This window comes from Castor canadensis, chromosome 1 (assembly GCF_047511655.1).
Source record: "Castor canadensis chromosome 1, mCasCan1.hap1v2, whole genome shotgun sequence".
In the NCBI taxonomy this organism is placed as follows: domain Eukaryota; kingdom Metazoa; phylum Chordata; class Mammalia; order Rodentia; family Castoridae; genus Castor; species Castor canadensis.
The window spans coordinates 198,039,000-198,066,990 of record NC_133386.1 but is presented as its reverse complement, the minus strand read 5'-3'; the positions used below and the strand labels follow the sequence as shown (position 1 = coordinate 198,066,990).

The following is a 27,991-nucleotide window of genomic DNA, read 5'->3' as shown; positions in this document are numbered from 1 at the left end:
CCAGTAAAGGGGCGGGGCCAGAGGCCCGGGGGCGGGGCCTCTGACGCGCGCGGGCGGGGCCCAATGGCCCCGGGTGGGTGTGGTACTGGCTGGCCGTAAGTGTGCGGGGGCCAGTGTAGTGGCACCTCCGAGGCCCACGAGGCGAGGCGCCCAACGTGTTGGGGACGGGCTGCGCGGCCCCGCTCCCGGCCCGGACGTGGGAGGGGAGTCACATCCGGCGGGGGCGGGCCTCGCGGATCCCGGAAGTGTGGGCGCGGCCGCGGTTTACCCGCGGTGGTGGCGGCGGCGGCGGCGGCAGCCCCGGCAGGTGAGCCGGGCTGGGGAGGGTCGGGGCCTGTGGCCGGCGGGCGGGGCTGCGGGCGAGGGCGGCGCCGAACGTGGCTCCCGGTGGCCCCCGTCTGCCCGCCCCCCCCACCCCCCGGCAGAAGCCGGCGATTGGGCGCGAGGGGCGCGTGACTAGCTGCGGGCCGGCGCCCCTGCCCCGCGCGGTGGGAGGGAGCGAGGCGGGGGGTCCCCTCCATCCAACCATCTGCTAACCCTATGCAGCCCCTCGCCCCATGTTGGAGCATCTTGCGGTCGCAATTCTGGTGTCCTTAGAGCCAGTTTGCCCGTTGTCCGTATGGGGAAACTGAGGCCTGGGCGTGAACACTGACTTGCCAGTGGGCGCACACGCGGCCGGTGGCAGCGCGGGGTTGGACGAACTCTGGCCTTTGACTTGCTGGTCTGTGGCTTTTCCCCAGGGCAGTGAGAGGTTGGGCTTTCAGCCTTGGATCTGTTCTTGACCTTTATTCTGGACCCCCACTTGGAGTGTCCAGCATCACTGAGCAGTCCTTACGCCTGGACACTCTGGGTGCAAAGGGCAGGGGTGTGTATATTCCCAGTGTGTGCGTGGTTCCGCTCCGTTTTCCCCTCACAGCTGGCGGGGGTGGGAGGTGGGTCCCACTTTATGGGGAGGGGCGAGTTCCCAGGGCGTTGCTGTGAGTTTACTGGCAGAGTTGACTACACCTCAAGGTCTCAGCCCCTGAGCCTAGGCAGAGCTTTCTCACCTACACCTTGTCACTCATTGGAATTGGCCAGTTCATCTTGTGACAGGGAACTTCAGACTGCTATCCCGGGTTTCCTGTTGCTGCCCCAGGCCCTTTGCCACCCCCCTCACTGCTCTGTGTCTTTTACCAGGATCCTGTTTTCTGGTGTACTCAAGATACCGCCACTTGACTGCCAGCCCTACAGCTGGAGGTGGTGGGAACCAAGGGACTTGGGAAGGTGCCCAAAGCTGCAACCCTGCACAGACTTGATGTTGGGGTGTAGATTCTGGGTGTGAATGTGGTCTGCTGGGCGAAATAACTAGCTACTGGAGTTTTTGTTCTTGGTGGTCACAGTGCTCAGAAAAGCCTTTTTCCTAGATCATTTTGGAAATCTGGCTCAGTGCCTTTGTAATTTCCATTAAGTAGAAAATTTTCATTATGGACTGCTTCATTTGAGCAGCTTCTGGTGGTTGCTTTGCAGATCAATAGGTCTGACTTCTTAGGTGGCTGCCATGTGCTGGGTGCTATCTTTGGTGCTTTTTGAATACCTCTGAATAGGTGGGTGATCCCATTTTACAGATGAAGTGTCTAGAGATGTTAGATAACTTGGTTAGTGTCAGCCAGTAAGTGGCAGAATTGAGATTTTTAACCCTTGGACCTTTTCTCACAGCTAATATGCTTTTGATTCTGTGATACTGCCTCTCAGATTCCTTAGTTTCCAAAATTTGCTGGGCCTTAAGGTTCATCTATGATGCTTGTTAAAAATATAGAGTCTTGCCTTGAGAAATTATGCTATTATCTGGAGGGGATCCCAAGAGCTTTTTTAAAAAGTGCACTGGGTTGTTTTTACTTTAAGGCAAGTTTGTAGACTTGCTGGGCCACTGGTAGCTTGGAAGTGAGACTATCACCAGGGATTCTTGTTTTCTTTTTGCTGATTTCTTTGAAATATCTAATTTGCCATTAAAAGGGCTTTAGGATAAATAGCCACGTGAATCATTTGTGGACACTGTTGGCCAGTAGTAGTAGGGTTTTTCCAGACTGACATCAGCATGTCATTGAAGACCTTGCTTTAATCTAATTCGATCTCTGTTGTGTGGGAATTCTATTGGAAGTTTCCTTGCAGGATGTGGAGTTTTCAGAAGGTACCGATTTGTTTCAAGATTGTTGTCCTTTGACACAGAGGTTCCTGTAATGGCAACAGTCTTTTAGGTTTATGTCAGTTTTAAAGGCATGTTTACTTAACAGGTACCCCCTGCATTCTCTCCTCTGTATCTGCTTTCACTAGTTGTATAGTGGATCAGCAAATGTCAAACAGGTTTGTCTTGACTGAACTGGGGCTGCCAGGTGGGGCCCCTGGGGCTTAGGATGGGCTGGAGATGAGAGAAGGGAGAATCTTTACCCTGAACCTGAGGCAGGTAACTCCAGTGAGGTATGCCTAGCATTGCAGACCTGTAAATACTTTTTAATTCCACTGCTAATTTATCTGGTCTCTCCTCAGCAGAATTATGATTAGTAAAAGCAAAACGAGCATTATAGTATTACTTTATTCTCCTGTCCAATAAACATTGACTTCTGATTGAATTTTTAAACAGAGGGCATAATTTGTATGATTTGATTTAAATTTCCTGAGACTTGCTTTATGATAAGTTCAGTAGATGGTCTGTGTTCTGTGAGTACTTGAGAAGACTGTATTCTCCTGATATTGGATAGAGAATTCTGTAAATTTCAATTAAGTCAAGTTGGTTGGTAGTGTTGTTAACTCTTCTGTTGTCCTTTCTGACTGTCTTCTGTTGTAAATAGTTACTGAGATTGGGACACTGGAATTGTCACCAAATGGCTGAGGGTTCTTTTGCTCTATTCAGATGGAAAGGCAGTAGACCAGGTGTAAGTCCAGCAGCTCCAAGGTCTAGAACTCTCCACTCTTACTCTGTTAGAGCCTTGGGCTTTACGTGCCGGGGGCCGTACCCAGCAGCTAGTGTTACAGCTCTGAGCTTAGTGTTGGCGACCCTCAGCCCTTAGTGCTGCCCCTTAGTAGCTGTAGCTTGGAACTCTTGGTGGCTTTCTGGAACTCTTCAGTGGTTGGGCTTGCAGCCCTTCAGTCTCAGCTGTCTGTAGTCTCTAGTTTTTGCCTTTTGTAGGCTTGGCTCTTGACAGTCCTCTGCCTTCTGCAGTCTCCATTCTCCACCATCTCTTGACTTCTATCGTTTCCCCAGTCCTCCATCGTCTCATTTCTCCCCGGTCTCTGTCACAAGCCACTCTGGAACTCTTATGCTGCCCTCCAGCTGACGCTGGGAACCTGGGGCAGGCAACCCTGGGAGTTGCCTGTTCTTTGTGCAACCAGCTCAGCCCACTCTACTTATGGTAAAAGACCTTGGAGGAGGGTTTATTTGGGCCTGTGCTGCAGCACAGGCAGTGTCTAGGAGGGAGGTCTTCTGAACTGCTGGGCTGAGGATGAAAGGAGTGCAGCTTATATAGCTAGTCATGCATGGCCACTAGCTGTCATGGGTAGGGGAGGGGTGCCTCCTTGACCAGGTTGAGGATTGCTAAGATGAGGTCCAGAGAAGCCATGTGTAGGGTTGTTTGAATTGGCTGTAGGTGGGGTCATCTAAGGGTCACTTGAAGCTGTCATGGCTGAAGGGGAGCCTCCTGAGGCGAAGTCCCTGTTGGAGCAGTGGCCATGACAGGTATGATGGTCCCCCTTTAACTAGAAGGAAGATCATGGTGTTGGCGGCTGGTCTGACGTCTCCACTGGGAGTCAGGCTGGATGAGAGTCTCACCTGGGCAGCCATGAGGGTTTTAAAACAGCTGTGATTGTCAGCTGAAGAAATCATGATTAACTGCTCCCTTGATTTCTGAGAGAAAATGTTGGGAGCTGATGTTGTGGCTGCTGTACCTCCCAGTGAAACTTCAGGAGTGGCACAGGGTTCTTCACAGTCTCCCTTGGACTCAGGAACTGTGAAGATAGCAGCAACATTTCTGATTCCTCCTCCATCCCGGCCATGGGGAGTTGACTGATTTGTTCCTGGGCAGTTGTGGTCAGTTGAAGGAAGGGTCTGACAGCTGTCAATCAAGTGACAGAACTGTCTGACAGCTTTTTTCATTTGAAAGGAAAAAAAAAACTCATTTAAGTGGTGCTTACATCAAAGATCTGTCATGAAATTAACATTCTTATCAGGGTTTAACTCCCAGTCAAATACCCTTAGGGAGGGTTGGGTTCCACTAGTCTGCCTCAAAACTTTCAACTGTAATTGTGAATTTGTCCATTTCTTGTAGTTCTATCAGATTTTGTTTCTTGTATTTTGAAGCTCTGTTATTAACTGAATGAACATTTGTGAGGATACAGTCCCTTTGTGAGTTGGCCTTCCTTATTATGAAATTACCCTTTTAACATGGAAATATTCTTTGCTCTGAAATCTACTTCGTCTGATATTAATATAGTCTATTCAGTGTTTTAAAAATAGTGTTAGTGGGTTGATATCTAGAGTACATAAAAAGCTCCTGTAACTCAATAACAAAACACAGACACAATTCAGAAATGGGCAAAGGATTTGAATAGATGTTTCTCCAAAGAAGATGTATGATTGGCCAAAAAGCATGTAAAAAGATGTTGCATTTGGAAAATGCAAATTAAAATCACAGGGTAATTCAACTTCACACTTATTAGGATGAATATTTAAAGACTATGAAGTAGTATTGGTGAGGGTGTGGAAAAAATTAAAACACTTGTGTATTTTTGGTAGGAATGTAAAATGGTGCAGTCACAGTAGAAAATGGGGTGGTATTTCCAGAAAAAATTACCTTATGACCCAGCAAGTCCACTTCTGGGTATGTACCTAAAAGAAGTGAAAGCAGGAACTCAAGTAACCATTTGTGTATGTACACAGCAGCATTATTTACAATGGCAAAAGGGGAAGCAACAACCCAAGTGTACATTAGCAGATGAATGGATAAACAAAATGTGGAACATAGATCAGATAGAATATTACCCATCTTGAAAAAGGAAGGAAAATTTGACACATGCTGCAATGAATGAACCTTAAAGACATCCTGCTAAGTGGAACATACCACTCACAAAAGAACAAATATTATATGGTTGTTTCTTTATGGGGTTTCTAGAGTCAAATTCATAGAAACAAAATAAATGGTAGTTGCAAGGGTTGGGGTGGGAAGAATAGGGAATTGGTGTTTAATGGGACAGAATTTCAGTATGGGGTATTGAAAAAGTTCTGGAGATGGATGGTGGTGATGGTTACACCACCAAGTAAATGTACCTAATGTCTAAGAACTGTACACATAAAAATGGCTAAAATGGTTAAGTTTTACATTACTACACTTAAAAGCTAGAGATTAGGGACTGGGATGTAGCTCAGTGGTAGAGGACCTGCCTAGCACATGGAAGAACTTGGGTTCCAAACCCAGCACTGCAGGTGAGGGAGTGGGGATAGTGATGGGAAGCGAGAGAGAGAGAAATTTAAAAATTATGGTATATCTTTTAAAATCCAAACTATTTGTGATAGATATTTCAAGTTTGTTTCTTGTAGGCAGCATATAGATGGGTGTTGCTTTTCAGTCTTACAATCTCTGCCTTTTAATTGGGGTGTTTAGGTTATTTACATTTAATGTGATTGATATGGTTGAGTTTGAGTCTACTGCCTTGCTATTTGTTTTCAGTCTGTTCTATGTTTTTTTGTTCTACTTTCCCATTTCTTTGGTTTTTTTTTTTTTTGTGATTGCATTTGCTTCCTTGGTTGTCTGTAACACTTTTTTTTTTTTTTTTTTTAGTGTTTGCTTTAAGGTATATGGTGTGCATCTTTATCTTATCACAGTCTATTTTCAAGTGCTCTGTGCCACTTTGCATACAGTATAAGTGTACTTTCCTTTCCTCCCCCCTGGCTTTGGTACTTTTGTTACACATTTTACTTCTACTACATGTTATAAATCCCGCAATACATTATTTTTTGCTTTACACATTCAGTTATCTTGTAAGAAGATTAAAAGAAGAGGCAATATCTTTTATATTTGCTAATTTGTTTATTGTTTCTGGTGCTCTTTATTTCCCCCATATAGGTCCAGATTTTCTCTTGTTTCAAGTTCCTTTTTATTTGAGGATTTCCTTTAACGTTTCTTGTAATGCTGCTCTGTTGGTGATGAATTCCTTCAGCTTTTAGATGTCCTAGGAAAGTATTTTGGTTTTGGTTTTGTGAGAAATCTCTGGGTATAGAATTCTGAGTTGACTGTTATTCTTCAGTTCTTAAAATACATTGTTTCAGTGTCTTCTGTTTGCATTGTTTCATATGAGTAATCTGCTGCTATTCTTATTTTTGTTCTTTTATTTGTAATATTTCTTTTCCTCCTCTAGCTGATTTCTTATCACTGGGCTTAAGCAATTTAGTTATGCTGTGTTTTGTGTACTTTTCTTTAAGTTTCTTGTTCTTGGGATTCATTGATTTTTTTTTTTTATCTTTGAGTTTATAGCTTACACTAGATTGGAAAGTTTTTATCCAGTAGTTCTTCAAATATTTTCCACTCCACTCCCTGTTCTTTTTGTTGGGGACTTGAGTTATATGTATATAAGAGTGCTTGCAGTTGTTCCATGGCTCTCTCATAATTCATTTTCTCCCTCATCTTTTCTTCTCTTTGTGGTTTGTTTTGGGTAGTTTCTGTTGCCATGTTTTCAACTTACTGATTTTTTTCTTCCGCAGAGTCTAATCTGCTGGTTTTCCTATCTAGTATACCTCGTATGTCAAACATTATAGTTTTCACTTATAGAACTTTGATTTAGGCCTTTTTTGGTGGGAGAGGGGTTTGAATTCAGGGCTTTGTGCTTGCAAAGCAGGCTTTCTACCACTTGAGCCGCAACCCCAGTCCATTTTGCTCTGGTTATTTTGGAGATGAGGGTCTCATGAACTACTTGTCTTGGCTGACCTTGAACAACAATCCTGATCTCAGCCTCCCAAGTAGCTAGAATTACAGGAGTGAATCACCAGAGCCTAGCAAGGCCTTTTTTTTTTTTTTTGAATCTTCCAAGTTTCTACTTACAATGCTCAAGCTTTATTTTAGTCTGTTGAAAATGTGGAATATGGTTGTAGTAACTACTTTAATGTTCTTGCTTGCTAATTCTCTTATCTGTATGATACCTGGGTCTGTTCTTGTTTGATTTCCTCTTTGCAGGTCAATTTTTTTCTTCTTTGAATGTTTGTCAATTTCTGATTGGCTGTCAGATAGGAATTTTACTTCATTGGATGTTGGATATTTTTTCCATAAATATTCTTGGCATTGTTTTGGGACATTATTAATTTCCTTGGAAACAGGTTGGTCCTTTAAAGGCTTCTTGTAAGCTTTGGTAGCTGGCATCAGAACAGCCTTTAGATGAGAGCTTATTTTTCCCTACTACCAAAATAATATCTTCCTTAATACTCTAACAATATCCTGTAAATTATGAGGTTTTTCTCTCTGTGACTGCTGCACACACATTTCTGGCTGAATCAAGGTCCAAGAATTGTTCCCTGTAATCCTGGTGGGTACTGATTAGTGCTAGTTGAGACCAGAGGGGAGCCCTTTACAGGTTTTTCTCTGTATGGCTCCCTCCTCCCAGGTATCCCCTGTGAATGCTGGCTACCTTTGTCTTTCTGGACTCCCTCTTCCCAACTCCTGTGCCATGACTGGAGATGCTCTAGGCAATAAGTTGGGGCAACTCTAGAACTCACATTGTCTGTGTTCTTCTCTCAGAATCACTCTTCTGGGCTGCCTAACGTCTGGTGTTTAAGAATGATTGCTTTGTTTGCTTTGTCTGATTTTTTAGTTGTTTGAGGTGGGAGAGTGAGTCTGATCACTGTTCCTTCATATTGACTGAAAGCAGAAGTCCCTTGGTGCCTTGTATGTGCTCAGCATTGGCCTAGGTGCTGGGAGGCACCTAGTGAATGTGATATGGGCTGTGTCCTTGGGGAGCTCGTATGCTTGCTGGAGAAAGATGCTGATTCCCAGACAATAAATGGCACATGGAATATACAGAAAACCATGGGAGGGCATTAATTTTTTGAGAAGAATGATCAGGGAAAACTTTCCAGAGATGATGACATTTGAGGTATAAGCAGGTGTTTGCTTGATGGAAAAGTTGTAGGGCAAGAGTATTTGAGGCAGAGCAACCAGGGGATCTAACAGGCAGGATGGTGTGTACTGTGAACTGGAGGGCAGGATTCCTGCCTTAGTGACCTCTGTAGATCATTATTTGTCAACAGACTGAAAGTATGCCTTCTGTACTGGTGTCTAGAAGGCAGGCCAGAAAGAGTTGGGGTGGGATGAGCGGTCCATGGGTGGTAGGAGAGCCAGCTGGAAAGGGTTCAGGGTCAGCTGACCATTGTATGCCAGGCCAAGAAGCATGACATTGTGAACATAATACCAAGACAGTGGGAACCATGGGAAGTTTTAAAACAGGGCTTTGAGAGCTCTGATCGACTGTTCTCTAGGGGTTCCTGGGTATGTGGAAAAGGGTTGAAGGGGACTGAATTTCTTAGAACCAGGCAGGCAGTGTCTGGAGAGGCTGGTTTTGGGTAGACATTCTACATGAGGATAAAAATAAGTGCAGACCCCAGCGAAGCCACTGGTAGCCACTTTTCCTGTTTGAGAATGGCCTTCGTGGGTTCCTGCCTGAGCCAAGCAGATACGAAGGAGGCTCTGACTCAGTTTCTTCTTATCTGTGTCTAGATGCACCTGTCTACCTGTTTATAATTCTGCTGGTCCCAGAAGTTCATAAGGTCTGCAGCCACTCCACCTTCTACCAGCCTTGGATGGCTACAAACCATCAGTGGTCTTATCATCTTGGGCTTTTCAACAGACACCTTGCATGATGCTAAACAGACTCCTGAATTTGTCCTCAATGCGTCTTTGCCTTAACCTTTACCTTGATCCTTCTATAAGGGATGATTGAATCTGCTTGCTCAGCTTCTCAGTGCAGATTAGAAGGGAATGACTGACAGCAGCACAGTGGAGTCCTTTCTGAGCCAGCTAATCAGTAGGGACACAGGAAGAACACGTGGAATTGTGGTGTGAAATTACTTAGGATGTTTTTCTTTCAAGTCAGAGCCACAGGCCAAAGAAGGAAGAGGCCTGGCTAGGTGACTGGGATTTAAGGTGAAGTTTGATAGCTTGTTAAATTACCTGTTTCCTGGCCATCATATTGACAGAAGCTGAGTGCTATTGTCTGGTTGTATCCAGCTGTCAGAGTTATGTCACTTTGCTGACAGATGCTATCTCTGGAGGAATCTGAAGTTCCTGTCCTCAGAGTCACATGGGAAGTGCTTGAGTTGCGGAGGTAAGAATGGGCAGATGCCTGAGCTTAGCCACAGTGATCACGATCACCATTTTTTCAGCCCTGCCTGAGGACCAAATGGTAGACCTTCCAGGTGCTAACTCACTCATCCTTCGAGGCCCATCTTAAAGAAGAAACCAAGGCATGGAGAGATTAAATTACCTGCCCGTGCTCCCCAGCTGGTTAGTGACTGAGCACCAGGGCTGCTGTCTTTTAGATACTGAGCCTTCCATTGCTGATCTCTTCCACTGAGCTGAGATCTGGAGGAGACACAACTCTGCTGCCACCAGGGCTCTGGGCCCTTTGTGCTGACTGAGGAACTTGGGCTGTAGCCTGAGTGCTGGTAAAGGAGGGGTTGTTAAGGTCTGCAGGGTGCCGAACACCATCTAACAGCCTTACCGTTAGGAGGCTAGCTGAACATGTCCATGATAATGACCACTTATTAAGTTTGTTCCCAGAGCCAGACACTATGTTTAGTGCACGTGGACCTGATGGAGAGGCATCATATGCGTGAGAGCATGGGTTGCACACCAGACTGCCTAGGTTGAACCTCAAGCTCCACTATTTCTTCCTTGTGAGGATGTGGGCAATGGCACTTGTCTTCTATGCAGTTTGCTCCTCTGTAGCGAGGAAAACGGTGTAGGGGCCACTGTGAGGATTATAGCATTGCTTCAGATGACGTACCTCGAACATGCTCTGCGCTTATGAAGCACTCTAACCCTTGACTGCGAGGACTGTCATGGGTCCTGTTCTTCTGATGGACCATGGGGTTCAAGAGGGGAACTAAGAAGTAGGGAGTGAAACCTGGTGTGTCCCCTTCTTCTTTGCTGCAGAGCACCCTGATGCTTGCCTGCTGGTAAGACATTACAGCTGAGCGGAAGAAGAGCAGGACTTGGCAGGGGTTGGTGTGGAGGTGGCAAGGGTCTGGGCAGCAGAGTGAGGGATCAGGGCAGTGGTTTCCAAGCACCTTGGCTGCTCTGGAGAGGGGATGTCTAGGCTCAGGAAAGGAAGTGTTTTAAGAAAAATTGATCCAGAGGTACCTGGCTGGCTGGAGGATTGTGAGGAACAGCACTGGAGGCGGAGCCCCTGTGGAGCCTTTGGCAGTTCAGTTCTGATTGGCTCAAGATTTTGGAACACTCACAGTAAAGCTCAGAGACTGGACATAAGTGGTCAGGGCCACCCACACATCTGAACTGGCCCAATGGAGGATTGAGAGTGACTGCAAAAAGCTGTGGTTGCTGATGGCGATGGTGCCTGGAAGGGAAGTATGGTTTGGAGGAGAGAAAACCTGGCATTGAGATCTCAGGGATGCAGATGAGAGATTCATCAGGCTTGGGAGGAGTCTAGCAGATGGCCTGGGCCATTGAAGGGAAAGAAGGAGCCCAGGCCCTTGTGGGGGTCAGGCTCTACAGCTTGCCCAGGGCACCTCAGCTGGTGAGTCAGCCCAGGGAGTGGACAGACCTGGTTCCTGAAGTCTTCTGTCAACTCTCGAGAGCCCCACACCTGGTGTGGTGAACAGGCTCATCGCTCCTGGAAGGTCTCACTGGTGATCCTGTCTCTGGGCAAAGGGGGTGGCAGCTGGCATTTTTTTAGTAGCCCAAGGAGCAGTAGGTTGTTATCTAAATATTTGCATAAAGGTGACAGTTTTCTTCATGAAGCCTTATTCTGAGAGATTGTACATTCGCCCATAGATGTGTCTGTATGTTTCTATTTGCGGACTTTGTATTGATTTGGAGCCTGTTCTAGAAAGCCACACCTTTTGTTTTTCTGGGCTCAGATCATTCAGAGTTCTTTGATGTGTACATAGCTGGTGGCATGGAAAAGTTGACAGGCAGCATTTTATAATCATAAAGTGTGTGATGGCATGTGAATTATCACCTATTGACTACCTAGGCTAGGCCTGCTGCTTAGTGACTTTTCTAGCACCTTTAGAAATTGTCTAATTCTCATTAAATCTTTACAACCCCATGATGTTGGTAGTATTAGCCCCATTTTACAAATGAGGAACAGAATGAGAAAGGCTGAGTAAGTCACCAGTGTTCTTCAGTGAAGAGGTCACACTGGGATTTGAATCTAGAAAATATTTGGCTCTGAAGCCTGGAGCTCTTTTTGCTGCCCTCCATGCTGGCCTGTGTAATACTGGTGGGGAAGGACTGTCAACCCCCAACGCCAGCAATTGCCTAGAAAGAATGGGAACTGGGTTGGGGCTGTAGCTCAGTGTAGAACACTTGCTTAGCCTGTGTACAAGGTCCTGGATTCCATTCCCAGTACAGCAAACAACAACAATAAAAACACAACCCTCAAAGTCTCCCTCCTGTGGTTTACGCTTCAACTTTCCTTTTTCTTTTCCTTTTTCTTGCTTTTCTCTCCCTCTCCTCTCTTTTCTGGTGTACTGTGGTTTGAAATAATGGCCTTGAGCTTGCTAGGCAAGCACTCTACCACTTGAGGTATACCCTTAGTTTTTTTTTTAAACTTTAGTTTGTTTTAGAACAAGATCTTGTGTTTTTGCTTAGGCCTTCATTGTAACGTGATCCTCCTACCTCTGCCTCTCTAATAGCTGGGATTATAGATGGGTACCACCACACCTGGCCCCATATTCCTACTTTTCAAATTGTGAGGAAGACCAATTAAGCGATGCTTTGGATCAAGTGAGCAGAGCATGATGGTTCCATTTGTTTTTATTACCTCCCCTGAGAAACCAGGAATCTGGTGCTTGGGTGCACTGCTGCAGTCTTCTGGGAAAAGAAAACTAGATCAGGTCAACACATATTTCCTCAGCAAGCAGCAGGATTAGAAAGGTTTCCAAGGCAACAGCAGGTGTTTTTCATATGGAGGGGGGTGGGATGGGGCCAGTTCCCTATAACAAGTGCAGTTGAACTTTGCAGGTTGCCAGGGAAGTGCTTTCTTCCAGTACTGTGGGTGGATGTGGGAAATTTAAAAGAAACTGAGACTTTTACACCTCTTTTTTCTGTGTGATTTCAGGCTTGAAGTCCCTGGCAAATAAGTGTTGGCTGGCAGCAGGGAGGAGAGTGATTGGAGTTGCTGGGAGCCTGGGGGTTAGAGGGTGTACCTGCCCTACCCCATCACAGGACAGTCACTTTGCTTGGCCGTGTGTTGTACCCCAGGGGTCTCAGAAGTTGCCCCTAATTATCAGATCACCTAGAGAGGTAGAAAGAGTGTTGTGGCACTTAAGAGTTTGCAAAGCCTTTTCAGGTGCTTGCTTATCTGCACCACAAAGCAACCCCCAAGGGGGATTGTTGTGGCACCCCGTTTTTCAGGTAAGGAGCCTGAGGTTAAGTGACTTGAATTGAGGTCAAGAGCAGTAGAGTCAAAGCACAAACCCAGGTCATTTGTCCCTAGTCTGTTCTGTTCCTCTCTGCATCCTGTGGAGGAAAGCTGGTGTTAACCGGTTGGACAGGCAGGATTCAGGTCCAGGTCCCACCAGCAGCTCTGGACTGCTGGGGTGCCTTCCTTGCTTGGCTCTCAGTAGCCTCCTGGCCTAGAAATTACTGCATGTTGCATGCTGGCTTAACTTAAAAAAAAAATACTTGGGTATTTTTTTTCTTCAATCCTTGAAAGGATCTCTGATCCTTTAAACTTTGTTTTTGAGCTCTGTAGTCAGGACAAAAATTACAGACCTGAAGGCTGCGGTGCAGTTTGAGCCTTGCCCAGGGGGTTGACCCCCTGCCTGGGAGGTTCTGCAACCACCTCTGCTGGGGAGTTTTCAGAAGTGACAGGACCTTTGGCCTAAATCACTGGCCCTAATCTGCCATTGAGTCTCCCTATCTTCTGCTAGATCTTGTTCCGCTTGTTAAAATCATGTGGAATGATTTAGCCGAGATATAAAGTCATGAAAAGAAGTTGAGACCAGCAATGGGGCCAGATGGCGTCTCCATTTGGCTCTGTTCCTCCTTGCTGCAGTGGGTGCACTGAAAGGCCAGGGCTACCTGGAAATGCTGCCTCCTGGACTTTGAGCGCTATGCTCAGGCTTCTGCAGCCTGTGCCCTGCCTCTCAGGGCTTTGTGGCAAAAGATGCCTGTGACATGTTTTTGTCTCCTCTCTCCTCTGTCTACTGTCCCGGTCACTTCTCTATGATTTGGCATTCCTGCATGTGTGGCCAGCAAAGGATATGGTGTCAGTTCAAGGTTATAAACCATAGCCCCTGGGTTTTGGTGACCCACCTGGAGTTTTTTTTTTACAACTCTGAATTGCCTTCTGAAATTCACAAATGGAGCAATGCACCTAGATCTGGACCTCTACCTCCTGATTCAGAGAGCTGGCAGGCCTGGCCCAGCCTCATCCTCTTTCTGGCAGGAGGGGCCTAGAGCTGGGCCTGGGCCAGCAGATCACACTTCCCTGCCCTGTGTTTGGCCTCTAACTTGGCCTGGCCTTGGTAGGTGGCTGTGGTTGTGTCCTCTGGTGGAGGTGAAAACTGCAGAGAAGACAACAGTTAAAAAGAAAAAAGCAGCGAAAAAAGAAAGAGAAACAAAAACAAGCCCTTTTCCTTCTCAGTGGCTGTTAGCTAGGTAACAGGGACCCATTTTGTCTTTTGGTGCAAAGAACACAGACTAGCTCTTGCACCAATTTCCCACTGCCTCCCAGTCTGATCACCTCTGACTCTACGGTGTCATCCTCTTTCATGTTGTCTCTCTATCCCTGTAATCACTGTGCAGCTACCTGCCTTGCTAGCCACCCTTACCCCCAGACCTGCAGTGGCTCCCACAAGGACTTTGTGCCACCTCCCCTCCCCCTGCCATGCATGAGAAGCCTCTCAGAGCTATCTTGTTCCCACCTCTGTTGTGGCCCATCTCACTTGTGTTCACAATGATTTGTTGTGAGTTTTGGGGGCTTTTAAAAACCAAACCAATTTCTTTGAGAGTTAGGATAAGGTTTTACATGTTAAGTCTGCCTGGCTCATAGTAACAACACAACAAATATTTACCTCCCTCCCTCTGTCCTTGTTTATTCTGCATTCCTTGATGTGGAGACTTGTATAGTTCTTGGCATATAGGAATTGTTTGATAAGTGTTTATTCAGTAAAGGAATGGAGAAATGAAGGAAGGCATGAGGAAGTAGAAGGAGACTCTGATCTCATGTCCCCATGTCTTGTAGGACCCATCTGCTAGCTGACTGATTTGTTTTCCCCCCTCTCTTCCTCTCAGGTTCTTTTATGAGCTGTCTGGGAGATGGCTTGTGCTGGGCACTGGGAAAGTGGAGGTGAATGAAGTGTTCTCTCGGGTACAGGGGGCTCACCTCTTCTCACCTTCTGCCTCTTCTACGTCTGCTTCAGTTTCACACTCCAACATTAGTAAGGAAGCCCCCAGCAGCCTGCTGCCATCTTGGTCATGGAAGGTGGTCTAGGTCAAGGCCCTGGTGCTCAGGGCCTGAAGAAATTGGACTTGTCAAGCCCTCCAGAAACATGTCCCTCCAGTATTGGTCCCTGAATACTGTGTTGGTAACCCCCAGTTCGCTCCTTTGTGACATCCTGAGTTGTGGTGGTGGCTACTTTGAAAAGATTCTCCAAATCTTCTCCCTGGCTGCAGGGACACCATAAATAGCTGCTCTGTGGGTCTCGAGCACAGTGGTTTCCTGTTCATACTTTTCTAAATGATGACCCCAGAGAAGTGTTTGTTGCGTTTGGCCTCTCTGGGTGACTGGGAGCATGTGATGTCTGACTTGTTAGACAAAGATGCCTGCCAGTAACTTCCAGTGGGTGATGTGATAAATTTCATGGAATGGTACTGGCCTGCCTGGCCTGAGATGTGTGAACCACCTCCATCCAGGAGGGGGAGGCCACAAAGTGGGTGGAGTTTGTTAGTGCATTTGCATGCCTGGGCTTGTGATCTCTGGATTGTGGGCTTTATAAATGACCCTTGATCCTCCTCACAACCCTATGACGGGCAGAACAGGTGGGATAAAGGAAAACACCACAGTAGGGAAGGGACTGTGCCCTCTGGTGGTTTGATCACAAAAAGCTTGTAGATCTTGGACCCTTCCTGTTTCTTTCTGGGCTTTATTTCTTCTTTGAAATAGGGTTAAGTAAGTCCCATGCTTGCTTATATAAATTATATATAAATTAGTGATTATATAAATTAGTGGGGGAATTTGCAAAGAGATTTGGTTGCAGAAGGAAGCAGCCTCATAACAATAAGAGTTTGTTTATCCATCTTATAGGTAAGGAAAATTGAGCCTCTAAAAAGAACATTCATCTCTAGCTCATTGGCAGAATGCAGAATGGGGTAGCCACTTTGGAAGACAGTCTGGCAGTTTCTTACAAAACTAAACATACTTGGCTTGGTGTGGTAGTGCACACCTGTAATCCTAGCTACATAGGAGTTGTTGGTAGGAGGATCATGGTCTGAGGCCAGCCCTAGGCAAATGCATGAGACTTTAATTGAAAAACTAGAGCAAAAAGGGCTGGGGATGTGGCTCAAGTAGCAGAGCATCTACCTAGCAAGCACGGGGCCCTTAGTTCAAACTCGAGTACTGCCCCCTCTCCCCCGAAAAAAGGCAGCACATTTAATTTCTAAGGCAGTAAATATTGGTAGCTGTAATCCACATAAATGGTTTCTTTGTGGTCCTCAGTAATGTTGGGAGATAAGACAGATTCTGAAACCAAACAGTTTGCCATCTGTTGCTCAAGGCTGTATCACCTTGAATGTGATACTTTGTGAGACTTTAGAGACACCACTCCTGGATAAGTTGTTGGGGGGAAGCTGGTTCTGTTCAGGGTTCTTCCGTGCATGGAGCCTCACTGTAATGTGAGTGGTCCTGGCCCTGTGGGCAGCCTCAGTAGAGGCACTGCTGATCATGCTATTATTATTATTATTATTATTTTTATTTTTGGCAGTATTGGGGTTTGAACTCAGGGCTTCAAGACCACTTAAACCACTCTGCCAGTTGTTTTGTGTTGGGTATTTTCAAGATAGGGTCTCATGGACTATTTGCCTGGGCTGGCTTTGAACTGCTGTCCTCCTGATCTCTGCCTCCCGAGTAGCTAGGATTACAGGCATGAGCCACCGGCACTCAGCCAATCATCCTGTTAATGTATGGTCAGCTAGCTGCCCAGGGCTGTGCCTCCATCCTCAGCCCACACAGTGTCTGCTGCACTTGGCCCTGACTGTATGAGTGAGCAGGTTCTCTGTTGGGTGGCAGGCTTCTCCCTGGGTGGGGGTGCTCTGGAGGCCCAGCAAGTTGTAAGTGGGCCACGTTAGAGCCCTTTGTGGTCTATGGGTAATTTCTGTGATGTTGAAATCTCTCGTTAGCTTTTGTTCCAAGACAACCCTTGCACCAAGTCAGTGCTTTACGTGCATTGTGCCATTGAGCGTCTGATATGAGGTCCATTTCACAGGTGAAGATCATGAAACTCAGAGTGCTTCCACTTGAGCAAAGCCCCATAGCTGGGATGGTAGGGCCTGGACTTTTGCTATTTCTGTCTGACTGGGGATGGAACCCAGGGCCTTGCACACCTAGGCTAGCGCGTCTAGTGTGACACTAGTGTGACACAACCACTAGTCACACCCCGAGCTTGGTACCCCTGTTTGGTTAGCTCTTCATCAGTAGGGTGATCATCTGATTTGTGGTTTAAGCTAGGATACTTTTGAGCATGAAAGGAGACACCTTTCATACTTCACTGGGACCACAGGCATAAGCCTGGACTTCCCTAGCAAAGGGAGCATGTCATCACTGTTTCTCAGCTTCTCCTTTCAGCTTTCTGAAGACCCTTGGGGATGCCTTTCCCTTCCTTACAGGTGGGGAAACTGATCCTGGAGAAAGCTGCTTCTGTTTGTCCCCTGGCTCTTGATTCCTAGATGCCTGCTTAGCTGTTGTCTTGTGCCTCCTCCTGACCCCACAGCACCTGCGAGGCAGGTGGAGGACTTCGATTGCTGAAGTGCTGGAATCTCTTGAAAACCAGCAACCTTTGTAGTGACCAGCATTCAAGCTGGAAAATGTACATCTAGAAAAGATTAAAGAAAAAATAAAACTAAACTAAAAATGGAGGGTCCTGTCAGCAGAAAGGAAGAGAATGCCGGGGTGTTTGCTTCCTCTTCTCCGATCCTGAGCTTTCCTCCTGGGCCTGGCTGTGACCCATCTGTCACACAGTTGGTGGATGTCCCTCTGGGCAGAGAGATAGGGAGGGGACAGCTGATACCAGTTTTCTGTCAGAGCAGACTTGTTTGGGTTGGTCAATTTCTTTTCCTCCTGGCCCAAAAGGCAAATTTGGTGACTTCTTTTTTCTGCTCCGATGAGGACACACATGTGACAGTTCATTTTTGTGACTCATGAGAGTGCCACAGTTGCAGAGAATACCTAGGGAAACCTGAGGTTACTGGTGTGCTAAATATAACGAGTTGGGCCTGTGATGTTGGAGCCCACAAAGCCCTGTGTGTGGGGCTTGGTATCTGGTTCAGACAGAAATAGATGCCTACCAAGGGCAGGATGGCATTAGCACTTGCAAATTTAGTCTCTGTCCTGCTGCCTGACTATCTGCTGATTTTTTCTGTCTGTTCCTTAGGGAGCGCCATCTAGCACTGCGAGGAATTGTGGGTTTGCCTCTGGCAAGATATGTGACTCACACATATCTTGTTGCTCATGGTTTGGGTGGAAGGAGGCTCCTTGGTCTCCCTGGGGTGAGGGGTGTACAGAGCCTCAGGAATGTGCTTGCTGGGCCCCTTGCCTCTCCCCGTGGAGTGGTGTCATCTAAGGAGAACTCCTGTTTCTGGCAAATATTATGTAGCAACTCAGGGTGCCTTTTCCTCAGGTCACCCCTTCCTCACTGGGGTGTCACTCTGTGTTTGCAGGGGAAAGATGGAGACGCTGAAGGACAAGACCCTACAGGAGCTGGAGGCAATGCAGAATGATCCAGAGGCAATTTCCCGGCTGGCCTTGGAATCTCCTGAGGTAGAGGGAGGCTGTTGCAGGGCCCAAGGAAGGCCAGCAAATGATTCATCACCCTGGTTTGAACCTAGCCAGAAGAGCCCCTGAAGCTTCAGGCCAGGTCTTGGGGTTCTGGGAGCCTTGGGAGTGGCAAGGAGTTCAGGACCCCCCATTTGGACTTGGATTCTTGGGACCTCCCAGGGGCCTAGACACCCCAGGAGTTGGTCTAACCTCAGTCTGGAGACAGCTCCTTAAAACCTGGTGTGGTTTAATGCCTACCTTTGTCCACAGTGTGACCCTGGGGTTTCAGGTAATTCTCAGATTTCTAGGAGCTGTTCTTGGATGGGATGTAGCTCATCTCTGTTCTATCCAGTTTCCCATCATAACTGGCATTTAATCCTTTCAGCTCCTAGTCCCTCGTGGGGACAAACACAACCCTACCACCTGTATAGAGCTTTGCACTGAAAAAATGACTTTCCTTGCCCTCTTTGCCCCATCTCCTGTGATTTATGCAGGATGGGAGAGGTTAAGTGACTGATGTGACCACACAACTGGAAATATTCAGTCACCCCGAGTGGCTGCAGTTTGCCCACTGTGCTAGAAGCTCCTGCCTCCTACTCCTGATATGAAGGAGAGACACAAGCACAAATAACAGATTAGCATTTCACCCTGGTGAGGTTATTTTCGCTGATGAACGTGTGTCTCCTGTGACTTCACAGTGTGTTAATAAAAATGGAAGTATAGCTGCTCACCCAGCGCCCCCTTGTGGCTCCTCCCCAGAGCACTTCTGTGCTGTGCTCTTGATCTCCACCCAAGTGAGGTGCTCTGGTGGGGTTGGAGGTGATGCAGGATTGGGTTGAAAAGAACTGGTGGGCAGAGAGGTCTGAGGACTCCATGTGGCACATATCCTGCTGCCCTAATACAGGGTGAACTTGTTTGACCAGGATGGGAATCAAAGGTCATTGTGATTAAGTTCCAGGGCTGACTAACTCCCATCGTTAATTACCTGTGAGTTCTGCAAGTGCCTTACCAGTCACGGGTTTTCATTCCTTCATCTTCAGTTTGTTTTCCCTTACAGGTTGAGTGTCCCTTATCCAAAACTCTTGGGGCCAGAATTATTTCAGATTTTGGAATTTTTGCATAGATTTACTGGTTAAACATATGTCATCCAAAAATCTGAAATCTGACATTTCAGAGCATTTCAGATTTTGGATTTTTGGATTAGGAATGCTTGACCCTAGTAAGCACTAGATATTTCTGGAATCTGTCATGAGCACAGTGTTAGGGAAATTCCAAGGCTGTCTCTAAAGTGCATGGAGCTCCTCCTTTCTCTGTATATTGGGCTAAGAGATTATGCTGTGTCTCTGTACAAATGGACAGTTATCATTTAGCAACATGTATCTGTCTATTTTCTTTTTTTTTAATTTATTTTTTCTTTTATTCATATGTGCATACAATGTTTGGGTCATTTCTCCCCCCTTCCCCCCACCCCCTCCCTTACCTACCCCGTGTCTATTTTCTATTGTTTAAAAAAAGGAAAAAAACTTAAAAATGGGGTATGGAAGGTCAGCAAAGGGTGGGTTTGAGATGTTTGGATGGGTTAAGTGGGCATTTTGACAACATGGCTTCTTTTGTCATGTTTAATTGTGATATTTGAAGAATGTCCTTGCAGTTTAAGATGATACTTTTAAAATAAAATTCTCTTCCTAATGATGACTTGAGCCCTGCCACTCTGGGAGAATCAGCAGAACCTGTAGGATCTTATTATGAATTGACATCTCTATTGTAATTTTGTTTATTTTTAAGTTTTCTTTTTTGTTTTTATAGGAAAGAAAAGCTCAGTTTTAAATGTTAAAAGTGTACAAGTTGCTTTGTTACAATAAAACTAAATGTGTACAAAAAAATAAAGAACTTGGTAGAAGAAGCCTTTACCTAATTGTCACTAGCAGACTTCCAGGCTGAGCCGGCTGGTACGCTCTGGTGAAGCACAGACTCAGGGAAAATGAAAACAGACACAACCTTTTTGGCAAAAAGCAACTTGAATTTCATGGTGTGTAGTCATGCCTGATCCATCAATTTGAAATCTCTGAGGGAAAAAACTACTGCATGTGGCTTTGGGCAGGAAAGAAGTAGAGTAGACTACTTAGACTTTCAAAACCCTTTGACTGGTTCTTCTACCATGGACCATAAAACAGTTGTTGAGTCTGGGATTGTGAGAAGACACAGGAGCCCACTTAGTTTGGGATGTGGGTACTGCATGGAGAAGGATGTTTCTCGGTATAAAAGAGAGTGAATGGGCCAAGGCAGGGTGGCCGAGCTCCCTTATGTGCAAAACATATTGACCTTGTACAAAAATGGATGTCAGAGGGCTTCATAGTGAACCCCTAAAAGAGAAAGAATTGAAATTATGGGGTGAGCAGAAATGAGGACAAGTTTAGAGGAAAATTATTATGATGTAGATTTATTGGTTAAGACCCAAGGAAAAGGCAGAGGATGTATGGGGGGCTGCCAGAGGGTTGGGGGCCCTGCAAGAGGTGGCTGAGCAAGAGGGCTTCCAACTGAGGCCAATAGGAAAAGGGGAACAGGTACTAGAGAAAAGGTTAGATCAAAAAGAATTAACCTAGAAGGTAACACCCACGCACAGGAAATCAATGTGAGTCAATGCCCTGTATAGCTATCCTTATCTCAACCAGCAAAACCCCTTGTTCCTTCCTATTATTGCTTATACTCTCTCTACAACAAAATTAGAAATAAGGGCAAAATAGTTTCTGCTGGGTATTGAGGGGGGGGAGAGGGAGGGGGTGGAGTGGGTGGTAAGGGAGGGGGTGGGGGCAGGGGGGAGAAATGAACCAAGCCGTGTATGCACATATGAACAATAAAAGAAAAAAAAAAGAGGGCTTCAGGCCCCCAGCTCTGAGCTGACCATGTAAGTAAAGATGAGCTTCCATAGTTAATAGATAGCAACTCACCAGAATCTTTAGCTCTAAGTCAGTGTGCTTGTCCAGTGGCTGAAAGGGGCGTTTGTGGCAGCAAAGCAGACAGCCCAGGGGGTAGAGCCACCTGCTGCAGTGTAGCAGCTTGGGCCTTGGGCTGGGCACACTATGAGCCCTGTAGTCCTTTAGTAGCCACTTTTGTGGAGGCAAGTAGCTGTGACTTGTCCCAGAGCGCAGGGCTTCAGACCCCATGGCAGTCTGCTGATCAGTGTCAACCAGGATGCCCATGGGCTCTCTATGGCTAATAGAAGGTGACCCAGTCTGGCTAGGCAGACCATGGTAGAGAAGCCGTGTGGTGCAGGGTCATGCCTTCTCCCATGGAACTGGTCTTGCTGAGCTGTGCCTGAGCCTTATGGCTCCTTTTGCCACAAAGCACTGTTAATGTATTGTCCCCACTCTCTCATGGTAGTGGATTTGAGTCTCCAGCCCTGCTCTTGGTGAAAAGAGTCCTTGGCAAGTAGGTGGCTTCCAGTGACATGATAGAAAGGTTATAAGGCTTCTGCCTCACTGCTGGCAGCAACAGAGGGCCTAGCTGAGGGCTCCATGCTACCCAGCTGGGAAGTGTTTTCAGCTGATGGCATTTGGTGACACATCTAAAGTGCCCCATCTGTGCAGCTCTGTGGGACACATGTGACCTGGGAAGCAGGGCAGAGCCTCTTCTGCATCAGTGTCATGGTCTCTTCTAGGCCCCACTCAGTACAACCTTTGGGGCCTCTTGGCATGGCCAGCTTGTGGTCTGGCTGGGCTTCCTGAATCCTCCTTATGAGTCCTCTTGACTCTGAAACTTGGAGACAAGTGCTTGGGGCTTTTGTCCTGACCTTCCTAGAAAGCCTCTGATGGCTCCTCTCCTTCCCTGGAGCTCTGCACAACCCTGGTGGGCCTGTGCTTATCCTTCAGGGAACTTGGTTAGTCTGTGAACCTTAGTGCTGCTTTCCCTTTGTTTCCCCGTCATGGGCCATTGAATTGGGATTAAAGGAGGCACTGGGGTCAGAGTGCCTTGCATGGGATTTGAACCCAGGTTTGTCTGACTGTTTGAGGGCTGAGCTCCACCTCAGTTTCTGGATGAGCAGTGAGTCCAGAAGCCCCTGGCCCAGGCTGCTTGGGTGACTGGTGACGCTTGTCCCGTTCTCTTAGGTCCAGGACCTGCAACTGGAACGGGAGATGGCTCTGGCCACCAACCGGAGCCTGGCTGAGCAGAACCTGGAGTTCCAGGGTCCCCTGGAGATAAGCCGCTCTAACCTCTCCGACAAGTACCAGGAGCTGCGGAAGCTTGTAGAGCGGTGCCAGGAGCAGAAAGCCAAGCTGGGTAAGGATGGCCAACCCTAGACGCTCACTCCAGGTGACTCTCTGCCGACATGGGACTCTGTTCACAGTGGGAGTAGGGAGAGCAGCTGAAATAGCATGGAAGATCCTATAGATCCCTCCCTAAGCAGGAAAGGGCCAGCAGCCAGTGCAGCCGGCTGTGCTCCCTGCTCTGTACTACAGTGCCTTACGCACATTTCTACATAGAGGCATATAAAGGCAGACACTCTTGTGTATAGTTTACTTTTTATTGTGGGCATTGATAATGTTTATTGTCTGAAACAATAGCTGGTCTAAAGTTATTCTCATTTTATAGATAACTGAGACTCAGATTCAAGGGCTTGCCAAGGTCACACAGTTAGAGATTGGTGGAATTGGGATTTGAATCCAGACAGTGGGCCTTTTTTGCCAATACCACCAACTCAGCCATTTCAACTTCTGCACTTTCCAGAGCTGGTCCTGGTCCTTTGTGTCCCAGGACCTGCCATCCGTGAAGGTGGGGGGGCTGTCCTGGTCTTGCCGCTTGGATAGGTTATGTAGCTTTCTCTTTGAGGCAGCACAGGATTGGTGGAGTCCATCCCTTCCAGGACTGGTCAAGGAGGGGCCGCTTGCCAAGGTGGGGCTCAGCTCTCCAGCTCCTCTGTGCTCAGAGAGGTGATCGTCTGAGGGAGCTGGACTAAAAGGGTCCCACAGAGCTACCTGCAGGGTGGGTGCAGTGGCCCCCAGGGCAGGGGCTGGGCTCCTGCATGCAGAGGGCATGTTGTGAGCCTTTCTTGGTCCCCTGGCCTTCAGCACCAACATAGCTAATACCTTTGAAATGTCGACATCGACCTCTCTGCCTTCCCTTCCAGAGAAATTTTCCTCAGCATTGCAGCCGGGGACCTTGCTGGATCTTTTGCAGATTGAAGGCATGAAGATTGAGGAGGAGTCTGAGGTGAGGGGGAAGGTGGTACCCCTCTTCCTTGGGCAGGGTGCTGGCCCCCAAGCAGGTCCTTTATGATGAGCCCAGTGTCTGCGAAGCGTGAGGCGAGGGCCTTAGCAAATGGCAGAGATAGATGGCACCTGGTGTCCCAGGGAGGCCTTTGGATTTAATGCACTGGTGCCTCCTTATCCTTGGGGCACATTTTAAGACACCTGGGGTATTCCTGAGACTTTAGATAGTACTGAACTCTGTATGTACGGTGCTGTGTTTTTTCCTATATGTCCATGATAAAGTATAATTTATATTTTAGGCACAGTAAGAGATTAACAACAAATAATAAAATAGGATGATTATAACAACATGTAATAATAAGAGTCATTTAAAATTTGTGGGTTATTAATTTCTAGCATTTTCTATTTAATAGTTTTCGACCATAGTTAACCTTAGGTAAGTGGAACTGTGGATGAGTGGGGATTATAGTACCGGGAACCCAGCCCTGCTAGATAGAGGAATGGGTGACTGGCAGGCCCTGGGACAGCTTTCAAACCTGGATGGAAGGGCACTGCAGTGGGAACCCCCAAGAGGTCTAAGACCAGGCCCACTTCTCTGCTCTCCCACTTTTCTGTCTCCTCCCTGGGCGTCCCTCAGTGTCTGTGGGCAGAGCCTTCTCTGCTCTGGATGAGGTAGCTTTAGGACCTCCCAGCCCACAGGCTAGCAACTCAGTTGCTAGCCTTCCTCCAGCTGTTGAGCACACTTGCAGTGGCCACTGGACCTGTCACAATTTCAGGGGCAAGAGGCCAGGGTGACAATGACCAATATAGTCCTTGCCCTTAAAGGTGGTGTTCTAGTGAGGGAGACAGGATGAACAAACAGGTGCATGTATGAGATGTCAGCCCAAAGGGCCATAAAGAATTCAGGATGGGGGCCAGGGAAGGTGGGGTTGTGTAAGGTGGGCCAAGGTTGCTGCAATGGAACTCTGACTTGGGGGTGAGCAGGAGGCCCCTGTCCAAGCAGACATCTGTTGTCATCGGGCTTTGTGTCTTCCAGGCCATGGCTGAGAAGTTCCTGGAGGGTGAGGTGCCCTTGGAAACATTTCTGGAGGCCTTTTCGTCCATGAGGACGCTGTCTCACTTGCGCCGGGTCCGTGTGGAGAAGCTCCAGGATGTGGTGAGGAGGCCCCGAGCTTCCCAGGAGCTAGTGGGTGATGCCCCTCCACCTCGCCCACCACCCCCGCCCCCCCGCCCTGCCCCCCAGGCAACGCCCCCTGTGGCTGAAGAACAACCTCCACAGCCAGCCATTGTACCTCCCTACTCTTTGCCCTACAGCCCGTCACCTAGCCTGCCCATTGGCCCCACAGCCCAAGGAGCCCTGCAGCCAGCCCCTTTCCCTGTGGTGGCCCAGCCCTCCCCCTACAGTGGGCCTCCGGGTCCCCCTTACCCGTCAGCCCAGCCAGGACCCAGGGCTGCTGCGGGTTACTCATGGTCCCCACAGAGGAGCATGCCACCCCGTCCTGGGTATTCTGTGCCCTCAACTAGCACCTCTGGCCCCGGGTACCCCTTGGTGGGGGGCCGGGCCCCCAGTCCTGGTTATCCCCAGCAGTCTCCCTACCTCCCAACAGGAGGAAAACCTCCTTACCCAATGCAGCCCCAGCTTCCAGGCTTCCCAGGGCAGCCACAGCCCTCGTTGCCCCCTCAGCCCCCATATCCTCCTGGGCCCACTCCCCCCTATGGCTTCTCACCACCTCCTGGGCCTGCCTGGCCTGGGTATTAGTCCTGGTCCTGGCCTTTGGTCTCTCCCTCCTTCCACCTGTGCCACAGCCTCTGGCCCACCCATCACTGAGATTCGAGGTTCCATTGGAAGTGGAGTCTCTGCTCCCTGTGGATTTGTGTTGGCCCACAGAGGCCTTGGAGCACCTGGCCAGGAGCGTGCAGGCCCTGAAAAGCCCTGAGCAGGGTGACTGGGTTGGAGGTGGCAGATGCTCCTAGCCACCTTCCTGTCTGGAAGGCCAGCCAGGTCCTCTTGGTGGCTCCCCCTTCTAAGGACTCACTGCAGTTCTTCCTGTGCTGGCTAAGTGGGGAGACTGAGGCCTGTCTGGTGCCTGTGTGAGCAAGTGTACACAGGTGAACATCTACTTGTGCCTGCTCCCAAGGACATCTGAACCCAGTGCATGCCGATCATGATGATGGCCCTGTGTTTCCAGCCTCTGCCCGTTCTTGCCTCTCCCCTGGGATTTGGTATACTTGATGTGGAGCCCCATGCTAAGGGATATAGTCAGGAATGGTCTGCCCTGCATACCATGGCCAATGTTGGGTTGGAGGGAGAGAACAAGAGTTAGGAATTTAGTGACTTTAAGTCCTGTAAAGCCATAACTTAACTCTGATAGGTCGCTGTCACACCATCTGTCCTGTGTGCTAGTTTAAATGACAGCAGGAGGGCTGGGAGTGTGAAGGCTGATGCCAGGCCTCACTTGCATGGGATAGAGAACCTAGGGGTTACCCTGGGCCCCTGGCTGGAGCAGAGGGCCCAGGTTGCCTCCCAGCCACCCTTCTGTCCTTGGACCCCCCACTTCTGGTTGGCATTTTCTGAGGTTCATGTCCATCCATTCCTTAGTGCCTTGAATCTCATTTGTAAGCATCCCCCTCCGCCCTTCTCCCCCCCATGTAATTCTCCTATACCCTCAATGTCCCTGCAAGACAGATGTCAAGAGACACTTTCATGGTGACTTCCCAAATGGTGCTTTCTGAACACCATCACTACAGGGGTCAGTGTCTCTGCACCTCCTCGTCTTCAGAATGTAAAGGGCAGAGCCTGTGACTCTGTCACATGCAGCCCCAGCACCTTGTGGGGTTGTAGGCATATTCAGTAATAAAAATGACCACACTAGGCCAAAAGGGGTGTGATAGGTAAAGCGTCAGCTTGGTTCCTGATGTGAACCAGGTCTCAGGGCAGATCCTGAAGCTGCTACAGGTTAGGAAGTCGTACGTGCCTTTAAACGGCCACCACCCTAGTACCCAGCCTCTGGTTAGGCCTGGGGCTGCTGGGGGCCAAGGAGGAACCTGACCTCCTGGTGCCTGCCCCCTCCCCAGCCCATGCACCGTCAGTCGTGTGTCTGATGCTAAATGAGCGGCCGTCGGTTCCTTACCAACTGTGCTTGCTTCTAAGTTATTTATAAAGAGAATTCACTAACAGAGTCTGCGCGAGTGCTTCTAAAGTAAATGAACAATTGCCTGTATGTTTGTGTAATTAATTGCCGTAATAAACTTGGATGAGTTACGTGTCTCGTTGTGGCTCCAGTGGGTTATTTGTGGGGTCCTGGGCTTCTTGCAGTCTTCAGAATCATGCTGTACTAGAAGGCCTGATTCCTATCAGCAGGGCAGCTTCTCCCTAGACGTAGTCTGTTGCCCTCCCTTGCTCCTTCACCTTGGGCCTGGATTTTCTGGCATTTCCTTTTCTGCCCCTGCTCTTTGATTTTCCTTAGCTATTTTCTTGCTGGAGCCTTGTCCTGGGCTGGAGCTGTGTCATGCAGGGCCACAGGATCCCACCAGGGGGCACCCGAGCCTCAGCTCAGACTGGAAAGCACTTGTTTCTGCCACCTGCTGGGCTGGCAGGATGTCTGTCAGCCTAGCTTTGGCCTATCGAATTTCTAAACTGGATGTGGAACCAACCACCCTGTCATGGACCAGGCTGCTCCCTGCCCAGTGTCCCCCCAGTGCTTCTGCTGAGCTGCTTATCACCAGGCATGGGAGGACATTTGCTGTCAGAAGGGCTGGCAGCTTCGAGGAAGTGTGGGAGGCGACAGAAAAGACAGGATTTCTGATGATCCTACAAGTCAACCTTTCTGCCTTTCCTTCTGGCAAGCCAACAAGGACAAGGTACCTGTGGAGGATGCACAGTGGTGCTCAAAGTCACCAACAAGACATACTAACAGGGCTGCCCATCCTGATGCCCTCATGTGTTCTCTGCCTGAGTCCTCTTAAGCCCTGTTAGCCCAATTTTAAGTGAGAAAGAGACTGTAGTGGGCTGTTACAGGAACTGAATTGCACAGCCTGGGGGTGGAGGTGAGTTTCAGGCTCAGCATATAGGATTCCAGAGGCTGCAGGGCTCCTCTGTTGTGTCTTTGTGGTGCCAAAGTTGTCCCTAGGATACAGTGAAAGTCCCTGGCTCTGGTCCAGCATTTGCTGCTCTTTGCTCCCAGCTGTACTCTGGGCTTGTGGTACAAGAGTTCAAGGCTGAGGACAGGACAGCTTGGCTCTGTAGTAACAAGCTGCGCACTTCACTCTGACTGGCAGCACAATCAAGTCACCTGCATTGGGTTGGCTAGAGCAGGGGCAGAGACATCAGGAGCCAGCTTTCTAAGAAAGGACTGTCATGAGTTCTGTCACTCAGTGTGATACACCTGCTACCCTTCTCCCTCTTCCCTGGGCCACACACCTGAGATGGTAGCACACACTGCTCAGGCCTCATTCCCCATGTCTTGTGAAGTCACTGGTATCTTTTGTCAGACAGTTGTGGGCCTCTTGCTACAGAGCCAGGCACTTAGGGACAGATGCCACGTGCACAGTTG

The 27,991-nt window shown here is 48.2% G+C and overlaps 1 protein-coding gene across 6 annotated transcripts; it reads left to right on the top strand.

Annotated features, from left to right (window-relative positions):
- Positions 1 to 41: 41 nt before the first annotated feature.
- On the top strand, positions 42 to 26,704 carry Vps37c (VPS37C subunit of ESCRT-I). 6 transcript variants are annotated; one of them, XM_074046617.1, is made up of 6 exons: positions 45 to 307; positions 8,730 to 9,336; positions 18,135 to 18,234; positions 22,338 to 22,509; positions 23,357 to 23,439; positions 24,475 to 26,704. In XM_074046617.1, exons 2-6 carry the CDS (start codon positions 9,269 to 9,271, stop codon positions 25,195 to 25,197), a joined length of 1,146 nt encoding a protein of 381 aa, XP_073902718.1. In that variant the 5' UTR covers positions 45 to 307; positions 8,730 to 9,268; the 3' UTR covers positions 25,198 to 26,704. The 6 variants fall into 6 exon arrangements, with proteins under 6 accessions (XP_073902747.1, XP_073902718.1, XP_073902733.1 ...); XM_074046632.1 differs by lacking the exon at positions 8,730 to 9,336; XM_074046639.1 differs by lacking the exons at positions 45 to 307; positions 8,730 to 9,336 and adding an exon at positions 947 to 3,709.
- The last annotated feature ends 1,287 nt before the right edge of the window (positions 26,705 to 27,991 follow it).

Coding starts and splice junctions, on each gene's coding strand:
- Vps37c (XM_074046617.1), top strand. CDS start 9,269: ATGCTATCTCTGGAGGAATCTGAAGTTCCTGTCCTCAGAGTCACATGG. Junction 18,235..22,337: donor TGGCCTTGGAATCTCCTGAG/GTAGAGGGAGGC, acceptor CCGTTCTCTTAG/GTCCAGGACCTGCAACTGGA. Junction 23,440..24,474: donor AGATTGAGGAGGAGTCTGAG/GTGAGGGGGAAG, acceptor TGTGTCTTCCAG/GCCATGGCTGAGAAGTTCCT.